Genomic DNA, 17,751 nt, shown 5'->3' with positions numbered 1-17,751 from the left:
AGTGATTAAAATGAAAACAGAATCTTAAATTACACAGGTCTCCTAATCTCCCATAACTTAACTATGATTTATCTTGCAGTCTTTGTCACTTTGTTGTTGTTGGCTCCTTTGGGCAATTTCTAAAAACTACACTATGCAAACAAATAAATTAGAAGGGGAAATGTACAGAGAATATACACCTTACACATGAAACTATGCACAAACAATTAACCTCTAATGACTATTCACAGGAATTACAATTAGGTACTAGGGGAATGAATGAATCTATGTGATTAAAATATGTATCTATCTAGAGACCTATCTCATTGTAAAATCCAGAACAGTGATAGTATTTTGGTGGGTAATTTAAGATCATCATTAGATTATTAGGTTATGATTATTGATTGTTACAGTGATTAATGTTATCAATAGAGCTGATTAACTGATGAACCCTCTCATTAACATAAAGAATCAAAGCCACATTTCAACTTTAGATTTTGCCCCCAAAAAAACCACTTTTTCTCTAGAAAGTGTCAGTTTAACTAAATCAAACTATTTCAGGAGTGCAAAGGCAAAACGACTAGATGTGTATGGCTTGAAAAATAGATGGCAGGTTCCTTTAGGCTAATGTCTAAGACAGCAATGTTATTTGGAACATGAGAGGACAATGGGATAACTCGTCAATATTTTTTCATATTGATTTTTGTTCCATTGTTGAAAATGAGTGGCAATGAGTATAGTGACTAAAGCATTTATTTTAAACTCTTGGGTCGATGAAAAAACATACTTAGACCTATTTGTTCTGCTATTTCTTCCTTTTGACTGGTCTCTAGATGAGCAGTGGCAGCTATCACACTTTACTTTCATTTATCCCTCATTTTCCTTCTAATGGGAGAAGAAAAGAAAAAAAAAATGTAGCTTTGCCTTCTGCTAGAGAAGGAGGCACCCACTCAAAGCTTCCAGACACAATAAGCCTTAATATCAAATTGGTAAAGAAACCTTCTGTAATCAGCTGGGTCTTAGACCAAGGTAAGTGTCTCTGAAATTAGGGTGCATTTCTGAAAATACTGGTGTAACTTAAATGGTTTAAAATCACCTTACTCTTCAAATTTCAACCTTGAGAAGGTCAACTAAAGTAAAATGAACAGGCTCAGTGTCAGGGAAGTTGCAACTTACAGCTTAGATTTTGCTTCGAATGCTATTTTTGACCTACATATTAGCACTAGATGCCAAAAGTATGCTGGATTCATTCGTTTTATTTACTTTTTTACTTTCTAGTGTCTGGAAATTAAAAACTGGGCAAAAGAGACAGTGATCGTCTATGATACATCTTAGGCCCATACCCTCGAGGATGCAAAGGACCTTACTATGTATTCCTGAGATATACTTAAAGGGCTGTGCATTCCCAGAATCAAGCCCTTTGAAAATCAATACAGACTTGTCAGTAAAGCATCCGTGTGGCCACTCTGTTTGCAGAGTTTACGTCCCCAGGGCACATATTACATTTCAATGGTCATTTAAGGTGTGAGGTCCACACTGACTACGTTTTTCATCTCAGGGGAGCTGGCTGCTCGGATTTTGGAATTGTACCTCTCTCGCAGGACCTGCCCAGATAGCCTGTTCCGGAACAATCGCAGACAAATCTGTTCCAGCCATCCCTGCACATGCCGCTGTTTTTGCAGGGGTTGCTGAGGCAGGGTTTTGCTGTCTCTCTCGAGCAGGAGGGCTTCACGCCAGCGGTGCTCTGAACTTCAGCCATCTGCCGGATGTCTTTGCTCTGGCCATCAATGAACAGATCTCGAATGCAGCCCACGTAGCCGTAGTTGAGCAGGGCAGTCCACACCTCGGTGGGGAAGACGAGGCCAGCCTTATTTTCTGGCAAGCCCCCCAGGTACAACTCGTCATCCAGGTCCAGAATCTCACTCTCGCCAGGAGCCGTGTAGGGCGTGCGCAGCGTGTTGACAGAAATGGTACCTGGTGCAAAGACAAGACGGCACACGGGTCTTTACAGAAGGCAACCTCTTCTGAACACCACCCTTTCTTTCCGCCATCTGCCGAGGGTGAACCCCTTGAGGGCAGACATTTCTTATTTTTCTTCCTATTCCTGGTGTCCTTCCCAGGGAAATGAATAGAAACCTGACGAATCAAGGAACTTGCATAATAAGGCAGACTGTCCTTAAAATGGTTGCTATTTCACTTTGGGAATGAAAACCAAAGTGTGCAGGCAAGAAGGAGTGTTGTCAGCCTCCAAGAATTTAGGGGGAAAAAAGAAGGAAAGGAAGGAAGGAAGGAAGGCAGAAAAAGGGAGGGAGGGAAAGAGGGAGAGAACGAGGGAAGAGAAAATGGCATACTTATCACTCTCTAACAGTTCAGCCAAGATGGCAAGAAAGGAAGAGGGGGGAGGGAGGACGGATAAGGGGGTGCTTGTGGGGAGAAGGTGAGGGAGAGGGAGAGAAAGAAAGAAGGAAAAATTGACATTCTGTATCACTGTCTGTAATAAAAGCCAGACTCTCTTTGGTTAGTGCTCATTTTCAAAGCTGGTATGCATCTGCAAATCAATGAAAGCTTGTGTTGTGTCCCTATCTGTAATAGACTTTACTGTGTTTTTTTTTTTTATAGAATACAATATGTTGACAGATTATAGCAAAACCTGACTTCATCACACTTAGCTGTATGAATCTTGATTAGCCCTTGTGGCCTCAGTTACTCATCCATAACATGGGCATACTAATATGACCTACCTCATATGAGTGTTAAATAAAACAATACAAGTAAAATATCTGGTTTGTAGTAAGCACTACATAAATGTGTGTAATATGATTCATCACAAGAACCAAGTCAAGTTAGGCGTTTACTTTTTCTTTAAACCAAACTAATCACTTATTTAAATTAAGTCATTTTTTTTTCTTCCTCACTACAGTAAGAGGAGAAAATTACTCTATTAGTTTATAAATATATAGAAACCCGTCTTAAACATGGGCTTAAGAGGTAGACATTTACAAGGGATTACTTGACGATTACAGAAAAAAATATATATATTTATGGAATCCAGTAAAAGAAGAAATAGGAAAGATAGAAGGCATTTTCCGGATTAAAACTTCCGCAGTGTACCACCGGATTACTCAACAATCCACTAATATTCTATTTCCAGAAAGATCTTTGTAAAAATGCAGGTATGATACCCAAAATGGACACCACACTGACCCATTTCCAGATTATTCCAGCTTTCTTTCTTAGGTCTAGATGATAAAGCAGACTAGAAAGAGTCTAACAAGAGAAAGTGGATTAGAAGCCTCAGGGATTTAGGATGTAGACACACAGGAGAGGCCTGAAGACAGAAGATGGGGTACAAAATGTGGGGACAGAAAAGAAAAAGGTAATGTGTGTAGGGGGTAAGTGTGCACATGCTAAGTCGCCTTAGCCACAGCTGACTCCTCGTGACCCCATGGACTGTAGCCCACCAGCTTCCTCTGTCCATGGGACTTCCCCGGCAAGAACACTGGAGTGGGTTGCCATGCCCTCCTCTAGGGGATCTTCCTGGCCAGGGACTGAACCTGCGTCTCTTATGTCTCCTGCATTGGCAGGCAGGTTCTTCACCACTGGGAAGCAGAAGGAGAGTAGGAAGATGTGTTTTAGTTTAGCTGAGGCCCACTCCAAATGGAACTACGGCCGGCGGTGAATGTGGAACGTGCGTCTAAGCACACACGGCTACCAGGGCCCGCACTGTGCCCAGGAGACCCTCAAATCCCAGCAGAGGTGCGCTCCCCAATGTGAGCAATGTAATGGGGTCTGTCTTTGTGAGGGAGAAGGGCAATGGAAGCTGCTGACAGAGACTGTGGCAGGCCAAGTCATTAAGAGCGCATTTGTCTCTCTAGACTTCCACAGAAAGAAATGGAAAAGGCTCCTAGGGGAGAAACACTCAGGGGCATTGCTATTTTGGCCTTCCAGAAAGGGGAGTCTAATAGGGATTTTGGAGGCAGCAAAAGAGGAAAATGGCCAAGTACTCATTTTTACTGTTCACGTTTGTGCAGGTGTCTAGAAGAAAATTCATTTAGGAATACACGGAGCAGAAAATCCTACTTAGAAAAATATTTTAAAAATCCTTTAGGGGAAATAAAATATATAATTCTGAGAGAATGGTGACACTGTTCTAAACAGAATTTCACCACATGCATTTTTAACTGTCCAAAATGCCCTAATAAGTAAATTAAGACATGATCCCTAACCACGGTAGCAGCTAAAGTAAGTTAGAAAATGATGAGAGTTAAGTATTAATGATAAAAGGAAAAGTGGACATTAAAAAAAAATTACGTTGAAAGCAAAGTTTTATATGCAAGGAAAACAATGACTTAGGTTTTTAAGATAAAAGAGAGAGAGGTGCCAGCCCCTATTTTTAATTAGTTCAAGAAGACTTCCTGGAAATGAATGCATATTGTTGAGACACAACTGTTAGGAGACACAGAGCAAGTTTTACAAGATGGGGGATATATTTTTAAAGTATCCAATTTCCCCCATATGCCTTTTTATTCATGGAATAAGTTTGATTTAGCTCAGGACTGGGAAAAACTGCCTTGTCCTCATTTGTGGTGTTATGATTCTGACACTAAGGATGAGGATGTTTGGAGGATTCCCGAGATGAGGAAATCCAGTGGCTTTGCGTAACACTTCACTCTGTCTCCTCTGCATAGTTTTCAGAGTTCAGTACACTCTGGGGTTTCCGTCTTCAGTATGTCTGCACTCTCGGGGCAAATCTGCTGCCAAATATTTCAGATAATCATCCATGAAGAGTTTGTCTGACAGAATGGAGTGGCTGGGTCTTCTAAGTATGGTGCATTAGTGCCTGCTCTGAACAAAGTATTTAAGTTCAGATATTTCTCTATGACCCATTTCAGTGTGGCTCAGCTGCTAAAGAGTCTGCCTGTAATGCAGGTGATACAAGAGATGTGGGTTCAGTCCTTGGGGCAGAAAGATTCCCTGGAGGAGGAAATGGCAACCCACTCCAGTATTCTTGCCTGGGAAATCTCACAAACAGAGGACCCTGACAGGCTCTAGTCCAAAGGGTCACAAAGAGTCAAACACGATTGAGCGAGCAAAGATTATGTCTCTATGGATATTCTTGCTGTGGCCAGAGTAAGATATCCACTATAACTTTGAGATTAGAGTTTTCTGATCACAACAACTAAAGTGAAACCATAGTTTTCACGCAGCCCAGTGCACACAAACACACACACACACATATTCACACATTGAAATATCTGTTTAACAGGAAAATGTCTCTACTTCTGAGACACTCTGATGATGCTTTCTTATAAGTATATTAATACAAAGGCTAGACATGACCCACCAAACTCATTTCAGAACTAACTGACAGGTTGTATCCTATGTTCAAAAAACATCGAGAAGTTACTATCATAAAGGGTAAGATTGCTTTTCTCCTTATTATCCCTTTGAGAGACAGTCTGAGACTTCTCATGGGAAGAAGAATAATGAAAGGTGGAGAAGAAGCAAAAGAATATGATCCTAACTTCAAGTCAAATATAATCCAAGAAAATCAACACTTTCATTTAGCCCCAGTTTCAAGGTATAGAGTCTCCATGAACAATGCATGTATTAGATATTATTCACTGAAATGGTTTACAAACAAGCAGAATGAAATGATTGTGACCCCAAACCACCTAGATGCTTTACATGCATTGTCAATTCACTTACATGTTAGAAATTCTTTGTAAAAGGGATGGCAAAAAAAGGAAAAGGGTAGGACTTGAGAGGGAACAGAAATGATTATTTTTATGTTTTGAAGATTCAAAGAGTAAAAATTTATTTGAAATAATACCTATATTTTATTGGTTAGTCAAACTCAAAATAGAGATTGATATTTTAGGCTTCCCACATGCAACTGTCCTGAAACACACCTGTTTCAGGTAAAGGATTTGAATCCCTAGTTCCTTAATGATTTTATTATTGACATGAATCAAGGGACATTTTTACCTAAGCAAAAAAACTCATTATGGAATTTCCAAATTCAATCAAGTCAACTTAACACTTACATAGGAGAACACTGAAATTTCAGTATTAAGGTTAACACTTACATCGGAGCACACTGAAATTTTAGTATTAAGGTTAACACTTACATCGGAGAACACTGAAATTTCAGTACTAATGTTCTCAGGTGCCTATTTCACTACAATTGAATTACAAAGGCAATGATTACCAAGAAAATATGAAATGAATATTTAAATCTTATTCATTGATAATTAAAGGCCATGAGTGGTTGCTGCAGTTGTATATATCAATAGAAATGAAGCATTTCCAAAGGTTGAGGTATGATCATATGTAAATAAATACTTAAACGAAAACAACTGAGTGTGCTATTGGATTATCCCTCTATCATTTTTCCAGGAATGACAAACACTGGCATGTTCTCTTTGAAACAGTTGATTATTTCACACATTTTACCTTCTTCCACTATAATTACATGTGAAGCTTCTGACAAATAAAACATTTTACTTTTTAACTTTAATTTATTTTAACTTTAATTTTAACTTTACTTTATTTTATAACAGTGTTATAAAACACTGTTATATCTGAGCAGCTATAATATGTAGATGGCAGACATATTTGGGGACTTACTTGGATTAGTGTTTCATGCTTCAATATTTAAGAATCCAAAGTACCCTGCTGTGCTATTTTACTTTTAAAGAAATGAAATTTCAGCTGAAAACAAAGGTATCTGTGTACATAGGACTTGTAACATCTTAATATGGAAATCACGTTAACTTGGGTGTGTGCTCAGTCACTCAGTTGTGTCTGACTCTTTGAGACCCCATGGACTGTAGCCCATAGGCTCCTCTGCCCACGGGATTTCCCAGGCAAGAATACTGGAGTGGGTTGCCATTTCCTTCTCCAGGGGGTCTTCCTGACTCAAGGATCAAACCCACATCTTCTGCATTGGCAGAAAGATTCTTTATCACTGAGCCACCTGGGAAGCACCCATGTTAACTTATATTAACATTTAAATCTAGTTGTTTTCATGGTATGTGCAAGAGGTAAAACAAAAGTAATAAACTAAATAGATTAGGTAATGTTTAAAAATATCCATAAGCATAAATAATATAAATTCATCTTAATGTAAAAATATACATAGGGGAAAACTTAGCTATAAAAATGGAAATTAGCTTCATGTTTTGGTCTGGTATTTATAAATTGTTAGTTTCTACTCTTTTTCTCATCCAGTTCTTGGCTATTCTATTTCCCAATTAGCTTAGAGGGTGAAAAGAAACATGAAGCAAAGGTGAGATTTACAATGTTAATTTGGTTGCAAGTTTTAAATTACTGCAAAAGTTTAAGTGATTGACAAATAAGGGAATAGAAAGTGTGTTCTAATGGGAAATGATTTTACCTGGTCGAAGGAACCAATTTTCAAGTTCTAGCTTCACAACTAACTAGCTCAGGAGCTTGGTCAAATAACAGATTTATTAAGCTTCAGTGTGGCTCACAAAAGAGTTGGACAGGACTTGTTGACTAAACAACAACAATTCTGTTTCACCCCTCATTCCTGAAGAAAATCAGCTTCCACAAACTTATACACTTACTTGTCGAATTTAGTATCCTATTAACAAAACCAAACTCGGTAAAAAGGCATAATGCAAGCAATAAAAACAGAATGAAACACTGATTTCAGTGTGTGACGCAAAATGAAAACTACATAATTCCCATAAATAGACAGTAAAAATACCAAAATATTAATAATGGGAGCTTTGAAGTAGTACAATCATATATGGATAGTTTTCTTGCTTTCTCTTTTCTATCTTAATTTTTTCTTTCTTTTCAGTTTTCTATGTCTTTTTAAAAAACAACTTCATGTATTAGGTTTATAATAAAAACTAAAATTAATTTTGCTTGAAAACAAAACAAAAATATAATCTTAATATTCTGTGTTCTGGTTATTACTATGTGTTTCTTGTTTACTTGGATTACTGTGAGCTGGGAATTTCAGAAATTAAACAGATAAATGAAAAAATAAATCTTGAAGCAACACTTAAAAGTTAGATATTTCTTAGTAAAAGCCAAGAGAAAGAAGAAAAGGGCAGCTCATACACTGCAGATAAGAGTGTAGATTGGGACTTCTCTGGTGGTCAAGTAGTTAAGTATTTGCCTGCCAATGCAGGGGACACAGGTTTGATCCCTGATCTGGGAGGATTCCACATGTCGCAGAGCCAACTAAGCCTGTGTTCCACAATGACTGAAGTCCTGACACTCTGGAGCCCGCGTGCTGCAACTACTGAGCCCATGCCCCACAGCTACTGAAGCCCTCAAGCTTGAACGCCCAATCTATGCAAAAAGAGAAGCCATTCCAACGAGAGGCCCACACCCCACAAATAGAGAGTAGCTCCTGCTCTCTGCAACTAGAGAAAGCCAGCAACTAAGACCCAGCAGAGCCAAAAATAAGTAGTTTTTTCAAAGAGTGTAGACTGAAACAGCTTGTTAGTAAAATAACCTTTGATTATCTTTAAAAATGTAGTTAACACAGCAATTCCAGCTCCCGTAATCTATCATACAGAAATTCTGACCAATATGCATAAAGATATAATATAAAGACTTTCATTATAAACTAGTTTAAAACTAGATTTTTAAAAATGTTAAATGTCCTCTGTGAGCTGTGAATTTCAGAAATTAAAAGATTTATGAAAAAAAAATAAATCTTGAAGCAACATTTAAAAGTTTGATATTCCTCCATCAATAGAGGAATATTATAATAGAGGAATAAGTAAATATTGGTATCTTGAAACTAGAGATATATGATATCACTACAAAGGATGGCCTAAAAAAAGTTAATATTTTTTAAGTCACCCAATAATGGGTAAAGAGTGACCTTTATGTAAAAAAGAAGCTCTACATTTATTTTATATGTATAATTATATTTATAGATATGTTGGTGCATAGGAAAATAGCTGGAGTTTTTCAACACCAAATTCTTTTACCAATGGAAGTGGGGAGTGAATTCATTATGGAAGTGTGTAGAAAAGAAAATCTTCACTTATGTATTTTATGAGCTGACTAAACTTTTTAACTAATAGTACATATTTATATGTACATATATTATATGTACATATTTATATGACATATATTATATGTACATATTTATATGACATATACAGATATGCCATGAATTAAGCACAGGCACATATACAAACACACATACTCACAACAGTATATTTATACATATGAATTTTTAAAATGATCATACACAATGCTGGGAAGTTGTAAATATCAATCAAGTGACATATATCGCAGCAATTAAAATATTATTTTCTAGAATTTCTACAGATTTCTGCTCAGCACTTCACAGTGACAGCCACTATGGCTGTGTGTGGTCAGTTAAATACTTATTTCTTTTTTTGTGTGTGCTCCTCTACATTTTTCTTTTTTTTTAAATTTTACTTGGAGGCTAATTACTTTACAATATTGTGGTGGTTTTTGCCATACATTCACATCATGAGGATGTACCTGACACCAAGGTCCAGCGTCTGCCCCTTGAAAGAGTAGGCTAGAAAGATTTAGTAGATTTAGAAAGAGAGGTTCCACCTCTCTGAGTTTGTCCTCTATTGATGAGCATTTTAACTTTAATTTTTTTAAAAAATTTAGTTTTAAACTAAATTATAATGAGTCTTCATATTATATCTTTATGCTCACATATCTGTCAACCAACTCCCAAGACCAATGTATAAAATAAGAATGCCAAGTTACTAACTCTCTTGAGAAATTAGCTATCGCATGATATGAAATGTTTCCTCAGAGATGCCAATTTATAATCCAAGTGTGTATTTATTCATTTATGATGGGAGTTTTAATAACGTTAGCCTAGGGTGGTCTGACACCTTCCCTTATCTCAGGTAACATGACCTGCCTCTGCCTCTATAGTGGGGTGGAATAGTCAGGTCCCTTGGGCAGTGCTTAGATGGGTGCTGCCTATGATTGTCTCCATGACTTTCTTTCCTACAGACATACACTACAGCTATAAACATTGATACATTTGAGTCCTATAGCCCCGGAAGCTTGGTGAAGGTGCCTCTGCAAACTCTGATTCTTAGATGTTGTTTTCATAATTCCCACAGAATAAGTGTTGTTACTTTAGATATTTTTCAGTTAAAAAATAATTCATGATATTATATTAAACAAACAGCCTGAAAAATAGGTTTGTACTTTAATTGCAACTGTATAAAATATATGTACCTGTTAACAAAAAATAGAGGAAGATATGCAAAAGTGAAAATGTTTTGAAACTGAAAACTGCTGTGTGTTTGTATATGTACCTGCTTAATTCATGACATGTCTATATTTTACATTTTATTAAATTGATGCTTATATTCATTTATTTATTCTGAACGTGTTTTAGAAGAAGAAACTCAGCTGTTGCCTTTCCCTCTCTCCCCATTCAAAACATTTTCATATGCAACATTGACTCCATCTAGTCATTAGGATTGTCAAATAATTGATAAATTATTGATAAGGTATTTTAGTCTTCCCATGGATGGGTAGTGGTGTTTAATGGACATGGGTACAAAATAAAGCATTATACATGCACTTAATGTTATTTCAAATGTATGCAACAGGCTACTAGGTAGAGGCATGGGAGGAATGTTTATAGTCAGAGGGCAAATTCAAATCAAGACCTAAACAGAGAAATCCTCTAATGGTTGTTCAAGTAGAAATGTGTAAGAGGGGTGGCTGGTGAATGGTATACACAGAAATCAGTGCTGGTAATAGATAGCTAGAAAGTGCTGCTCACATCAAACAGTGATTACTATAAACCTCTAATTATGTGCTCTGGAGAGAGCCTTGTGCTTTTCCCTCTGTAATTTCTAGTTCTTAAACTGGAATTCTGTGACTTCAATTCAACTCTCAATGGCTTCTTAACTGTTAAATGTAGGCTTATCCATGAATAACTGCTGATACAATCTGCTATACCCTGCTGTAGACAAGCAGACTTTGACGAGAATAATGAGTTTTCTCTTTGATTTCAATGTGCAATGATGGTTTGCAAAAATTAGAAAAAAATGACTGGCAGTTTACTATAAAAATACTTGAGAGGATACTCTTGACTCAGTCAAAGAGCTTAATGCAAATTTAAATGATGTCTCTGCCCCAAGAAAACAGTCATTAACTTCCTCTTAATTTTAGCACAATTCATCCTTTAGTTAAATACCTGGGAGGCGATCTAGTACTGAGTTTGGGAGCAAAAGCGAGGAAAAGGGAAACCCTAGAAAAGGTAAGAAGGGTTGGTAAGAAAATACTGATTTGTTCATCCTTTAAAGTTTGCGGAGTAATGAGTCCCATCAATCATATTTATTAACTCAGCAACTTAGGACTCTTGCTCTGTTAAGTACTTATGTTATATATTGAGCATATCCACTTTTTGTGACATTCAAATCATACACTCTGACCCAAAGTCAGGCTGGCATTTTGTATGGTTCTTCCTTTGCCATTTGGTGCAGGATCTGAAAATGCCACTTGTGGCTTGGTCCCCTCAACCCCCAATGTGACCAGTCACAGGCTAAGCAGGCAACCAGAGAACTACAGAGAGAATAGCTGCAGCAAAACAGTGTTAGTCAAAGTTTGGAAGTGAAAAAGTCTTTCTTTCCCCAAGTTATGGAGTGGAAGAAGGGACATATAACCTAATACAATTAATTGTGCTGAAAAATTCTGGAACAGTATTCAGATGAAGGTGATATTTCTTACTAGACAAAGGGCTCATGTACCCACCTCTTAGTGAACGAAGGACAGAAGGACAAATAACCAGAAAAATGGACATCCTGAGTGATTGTCTTCCTCGTCAGTAGTGTGATTACTGTGGATGCATATTCTAGCCCTCAGAAAGAAGCGGACACATTCCTTCAGGATTAATGCTCCTTCTACCTACATGTTCACTACATGATACAGGGAACTCATGAACAAGCAGGAATAGCAGTTCTGTTCTCACAAAAGGTTGTCATTTTTATACGAGGCTTATCACAATCATCTAACAATTGTTTAACTCCCCCACTGCATTTTTTTCCCAGACATCCTGGCTTGGAGGATGGCATTATATTCATAAAAGAAGACCTGTTACCCTGTTATACTGGGTAAACTGTTTTAGGAAGTAACATAATTCCTTTAAAAAGTTGCATTTACAACTAAAAGAGTGCTATTACTCTTGAAGTGTAATGATGTTACTATTTTTAGAATACTGGGGTGGGTTGGCACTGAGCCATTTACATGTTTTTATTCTTTATCTCTTTCTTATACCAAATATGTACGGAGCACCTATTCCTGCATACAGAAGCACCAGGACCTATGGATATAAACATAAATAAGACACTCCTTGTTATAAATGGATTTCCTTTATAAACTGGGAAATATAAAAAATTCAATCTATCTACCAATATAGTTTTAACTCAATCTCTGAACAAGATAGCTAAGAATTATTAGCATCAAGTTAATGACCATGACTGCTGGCCCTACTAATTTTAGTATGGTCATAGGAGAAAGAATAATTCCTAGGCCCAGGATTCCTCTATTTTAATAACAGAGATAATATGGCTCATTAAGTGCTTTTAAAATATTCAGCCAAAGAGGTTCCCAGATAAATCAATAGCTATGACCTTCATTGTCCATCTGTCAGAAATCAGCCAACGTTGCCCTGTCATAGCAGTATCATTTCCCATATTATATTAAGAGTAATTTTCATATAGCCTCTGAGTATAGCTGATGTGAAATGTGGGCAAAACAAGTTATTTCTTGAAATACTATGTTTCTTAGTTTCAAAAGTGAAAGTGTGGCTCAGCCGTGTCTGACTCTTTGTGACCTCATGGACTGTAGCCCACCAGGCTTCTCTGTCCATGGAATTCTCCAGGGAAGAATACTGGAGTGGGTCACCACTCCCTCCTCCAGGGGATCACAGCCCAGGGATCAAATCCAGGTCTTTTTTGCATTGCAGGCAGATTGTTTACCATCTGAGCCACCAGGGAAGCCCCTTCCTAGTTTTAACTGAGCTATAAATTTTAGTATTTCACCAAGTATAACTCAGAAATATCCTTTAAGTAAAATAAAAGCTAGTACAGCTAGTCATTCAATCTTTTAAAAGCTGCTTTATACCAAACCAATGCAATGTGCAAATATAGAACTTAATTAAAATACTATATATATAAAATATTAACAGCTGCAGTTATTAAAACTACATTAAACTCCCTTGAGCTAGGCCAACATAATATGAGCTCTTTCTTTTTCTTTTTTTTTTTTCTTCAATTTAGTAAAGGCAGAATTTGGTTTAGTGAATGAACATTGGCTTTTATATTGTTTGTTTCATTTCACTAACCTGAAATCATTATCAAATTACAGTACTTTAGCATCAAAACACCAACATCAAGCATACTAAATATTTCCACTGGATTCTAACAGAAATCCACCATTTGTTTATCTTCTTTCTTATTGCAAATAATATTCTCTTAATGCATCATCTTTCTTTTTCTCATTCAGCATTGAACTTTGTAAATTAAAGTTGATATTTTCTGCTCTGACCTTTTCCAATAAGGGTATAAACAGAGCAGTTAATAAAATTTTGGTAACCTGGATGAATTAAAGAGCTTAGATAGAAAAAAAAGTAGATTTTCCTTGGCTTGAGGATTAAAGTATTAATCAGATTCTTATTGTAATAGGTCATCCAGAGAACTTGGGAAACTAATTAGATTGCATCACCACTTAAGACTGGAAAGAAATATCCAGGTATAAATCATTATTATCAAATGAATAATGAATGGTTTTATTTTCCATTTCATATCATTTTGCATTTAAAAAAAATTTGACATTAACTACATACTTTTCCATACAGTTAGAAAATACCTAGAAAAAATTTTAGGTGAAAGAAATACAACTGATCTGAAGTGTAGTATTTTTTTTTTTTTTTTGCCCCTTTGAACTTTCAAAAGATACTACTAATCTGATCAGTTATGTTTTAAATTGTTATAATATCTGACTAAAATTATATATATTCTTGAAAGTTACTTTCAAAATTAGTTCTAGATATATTTTAAGTCAAGTGATAGCATCCATAAGTTAGTATGTCAAACACAAGATTAGTCATGTTCCCATCCTCTTTTAAGTCTTCTTTCTGAAGGTTCTTCAGAAGCAAATTAATTGTTAACTCTGATAGAAATAGGCTGGGGGAAACCAACGGGTGGCCACCTATTGCTATATTTCTGTATTCATATCAATGAACTCTTCTCAGCTTAAATCGGAAAAACAAAGAGGAATCCAATTTGTAATGCACAGTATGGTACAAGAGACCAGAAAACCTTTTTCACTGTTTACTCTCAGTCGTCTAAGATGCTGGAGAATATGATAACATAGCACAGACTACACAGAACAGCAGCTTCTTTTTCTTTTGAATTTCTTAGAGGAATGAAAGAACACAGAGACCAAGTTTGCAGAGAAGAATGCATCAGAAACTGTCTGTAAAATTCCCGGGGATCAGAGCAATGGGTTCTGACCATCCTTCAACACTTCACCCTCACCTCTGCCTCCCTCCCAATTTTCATACATTTCATCTCTTTATTTTAGTGGACAAAAAAGATATTTCCAAAAAGGTAAATATGATCTTCTAGACAGATAAACAGAAAAGGAAGGCACGAATAATTGTAAAATAGCAAACTGCTCTGCTGCAGAGAAGCCAGAAACAGACAATGACATGGGGGTCTGTGAAAGGAGGGAGTGACAAGGGGAGCTCACCCCAGCACTTCAGCAAGGCCCTGCTAACCTGGGAGGGTAATCACAGATTCTTGGATCTGAAAGAAGCACTCTAGGTGTCTTCTGATCTGTGGTTTCCAAATGTGGCTGACCAAATCATGTCCTTAAGAAAACTTTGCAAACATTAGAATCCTAGTCTCCACCACTGTTAAGTCCCTGTCCCTGATACTGGAATCCAGTGAATCCTTCCCAAGATGCTTTGCAAAGAAAGAAATCCAGGCCAATAAAACAATGCTGAGGCCAAGCTTATACTGCTATCTAGTGGAGAATCCAGAGAGCATGGTATAGTATAAAACCAAATAAGAGATTTGGGGGAGGGAGAGGAGAGTGGCTAAGTCTAAAACTCAACCATCTTCAATTAGAGATAACTTGATTTGTAAGTGAGGTCCAATCAGCATGAAAGCAAAGGGTGAAGAAAGTGAAAGACATAATATACAGTTGCAGACCTGAAACAAATTGTTTCTCTGCCCGCCCCCCCCCCCCCATCACCTCTGGGTTTCTAAATGCTATTTCCTTTGCCTGTATGGTCCTTGCCCACATAAACCTAACACTGCTCAACTCCCTAAGCCCCCTAATCTAGTTCCGCATTTCAGAATAAATAAACGGTATTTCTTCAGGCCTCCCTACCACATGCCCTCCTTCCCTCCACCTCACTAGGACTTCAGAAAAAAAAATAATTATAATAATAAGTGCAGCAAAAGGAAATAAATTCTTGTTGGTGGAATTTGAAACCTCTTTTATCAGAAAGGGAAGCTATTTGGAAGGCAGCAGAGATTTGCTAGCATCCTTGAAATCCTGTATTGATTAAAGTGTTTTTGATACTGTAGGCCCATCATGGATAAAAACTATATTGTATTAAACTAAGGACTTGATATATATTGTATTAAACTAAGGATTTGATATATATGAATCATTGATTTTTTTTCCAGATTTTATATTTGCCACTTTAGGTACCTCCCGACATCCAATGATATAAGAGATAATTGGGAACATAAGAACCTTGAGTTTTGTCATTTGCAAACTCAAGACAAAATTTCTTGCAAGATTTGGCACTTGATTATCCATTTAATGTTCATTTAAGAAGCTGTTCTTGAAGTCATTTGAGCATTTGGGGTTTGATGCCCAACTATGACGATTAATTAGCTCATTCTGATTCTTATATGATGTGAAACAGAAATAATAAAAATTTCCTTTCCCCTAAAGAGAGAAATGCAAGGACTCTTTAATATGAGTTGATCTTAATTCCTTACGAATGGTGTTCTAACAGATCAACAGCATAAAAAATGATCAATTACCTGACCGTCCGTCTCTCTGGAAGTCCACATGATACCATTCTCCATCATTCACCTTCTTCTGCAGGGCTTTGATTTTGATTGTACCTGATCCCATGTCCAGGAGGAGGTAGAGGTGGCCATCCAGCATCTCAATAGCAAAGAAGTCTACCTTTATCATCTGTGGGTGCTTGGCATCTTTTTGGTGTCGTGGCTTGCCATGACTAAATAAGATGAGGCCATTTGGCTCCGTTGTACGGAAATCAAAGGATATGGAGCCTGTTTTCTTTGCATTCCATTTAGGCAAAGAGATGAAGGATTCTGGGGTTTCAAAGGTGATTGGGTCCAAAGTTGCAACATTCTCACATTTAAATGCCACCACTCCATGGATCTTCATCTTTGGGTCACCTTGCTTGGCAAGTCGAGATAATTCCAGCCTTACATCATTATTTTTATACACAACCTGTAGGGAGAGGTTAATAGTGAGAAACTGTGCCCGTATTTGAATATTTCAAACTTGTTATCAGTTCATATAACTTCCAAGTAGAGCATGAAAAGACATACAATGTTTACTGCTTTTGATGTACAAGATAGTTTTTTTCAGCCAAATAAAATACAGGTATCAATTCATTGAACTATTCTAACCTAATTTCATTCAAATTATGTATGTACACACTCACACAAAGTCTCTGTAGCTAACTCAAATAACTTGAATAAATCTGTATAGAAATTTCATTATTTCAAGCATGTGTAGACTTGCACTTACAGCGTTTGCTTTTATTAGTTGGCTACTATGCTTTGTTTATTATATATAAATACTGAGGTTTTTCAGTTTTACCATCACTGAAACATTTGAAATTAAATACTTTCAAATGCCAGTCCCCTAAAACATAGGATCACTTCTATGGTCTATATATCCATGGTATATATTAACTTTGTAAAATCACAATTGAGATAGAAAACATCTTAAATTTTCTCATAAAAATCATAAAATATGACTAAGATCCAGAAGTTCTCTCTTGCGCTGCGCTGCATTAATAACTGTTTGAATAATGTTAGTTAACTCTGGAACTTGGTGTTTTCCCTAAATCCATTCAGTCTGTATAACCAATACTCCATTTCACTCTTAATATATACGGATATGGAACAAAGTTTGCCTTATACCCTCATTTCCAAAGGCACTTCACCATAGTGGTGGGGTAGTTCTCATTGTTTGTTAATAGTCCCAGTGCTTTTCTGGGACTCCAAATAGCACTTTGGACAAATCCACCGGAATGGCTCAGAACATCATGCAGCTGCTATCACATCACCGTAATAAATTTGTAGCTATTTCGACATAAGAATAAAGAGAGGTTCACATCCTTTCTCTACAAAATCCATACCATGGACAATTACATTTCCAAAAGACGTAAGTCACACTGACTTAAGGATAAATTAGTTATTTATGTGCAGATAACTAATTATTTTTACAAAGACCCTTGAAATTTCACAGCAGCCAACACTGTCAGTTTCTAAATTCATTTATTCATGTGTAAAAATAAACTTGTAAAACAGAATAAATAAGCCTGTGTCTAATAAATGCTATAAAGTTAACCAGGTCACGACAGCTGTTATTTCTTCCAAACCCATGGTAATTGAGCCAATAATGCGGCTGATGAATTTCCTGATAGGATTTGTTAATGAACACTTCACTTTTCAGAGTAAGAGTGCAAGTTCTGGT

At 36.7% G+C, this 17,751-nt stretch overlaps 1 protein-coding gene across 16 annotated transcripts in view; it reads right to left on the bottom strand.

The window, feature by feature from the left end:
* Positions 1–17,751, bottom strand: part of NRXN1 (neurexin 1) — a 1,160,507-nt gene that overhangs the window by 646,500 nt on the left and 496,256 nt on the right. For all 16 annotated transcript variants that reach the window (XM_043918044.1, XM_043918041.1, XM_043918043.1 and 13 more), the window contains 2 exons: positions 16,056–16,494; positions 1,570–1,953 (listed from right to left, as the gene is read on the bottom strand). In XM_043918044.1, the coding sequence (XP_043773979.1) occupies positions 1,570–1,953; positions 16,056–16,494 (823 nt within the window). The remainder of the gene's footprint in view (positions 1–1,569; positions 1,954–16,055; positions 16,495–17,751) is intronic.

Source organism: Cervus elaphus, chromosome 11 (assembly GCF_910594005.1).
Source record: "Cervus elaphus chromosome 11, mCerEla1.1, whole genome shotgun sequence".
In the NCBI taxonomy this organism is placed as follows: domain Eukaryota; kingdom Metazoa; phylum Chordata; class Mammalia; order Artiodactyla; family Cervidae; genus Cervus; species Cervus elaphus.
The sequence above is the reverse complement of the archived record's forward strand: the minus strand, read 5'-3'. Positions and strand labels throughout refer to the sequence as shown.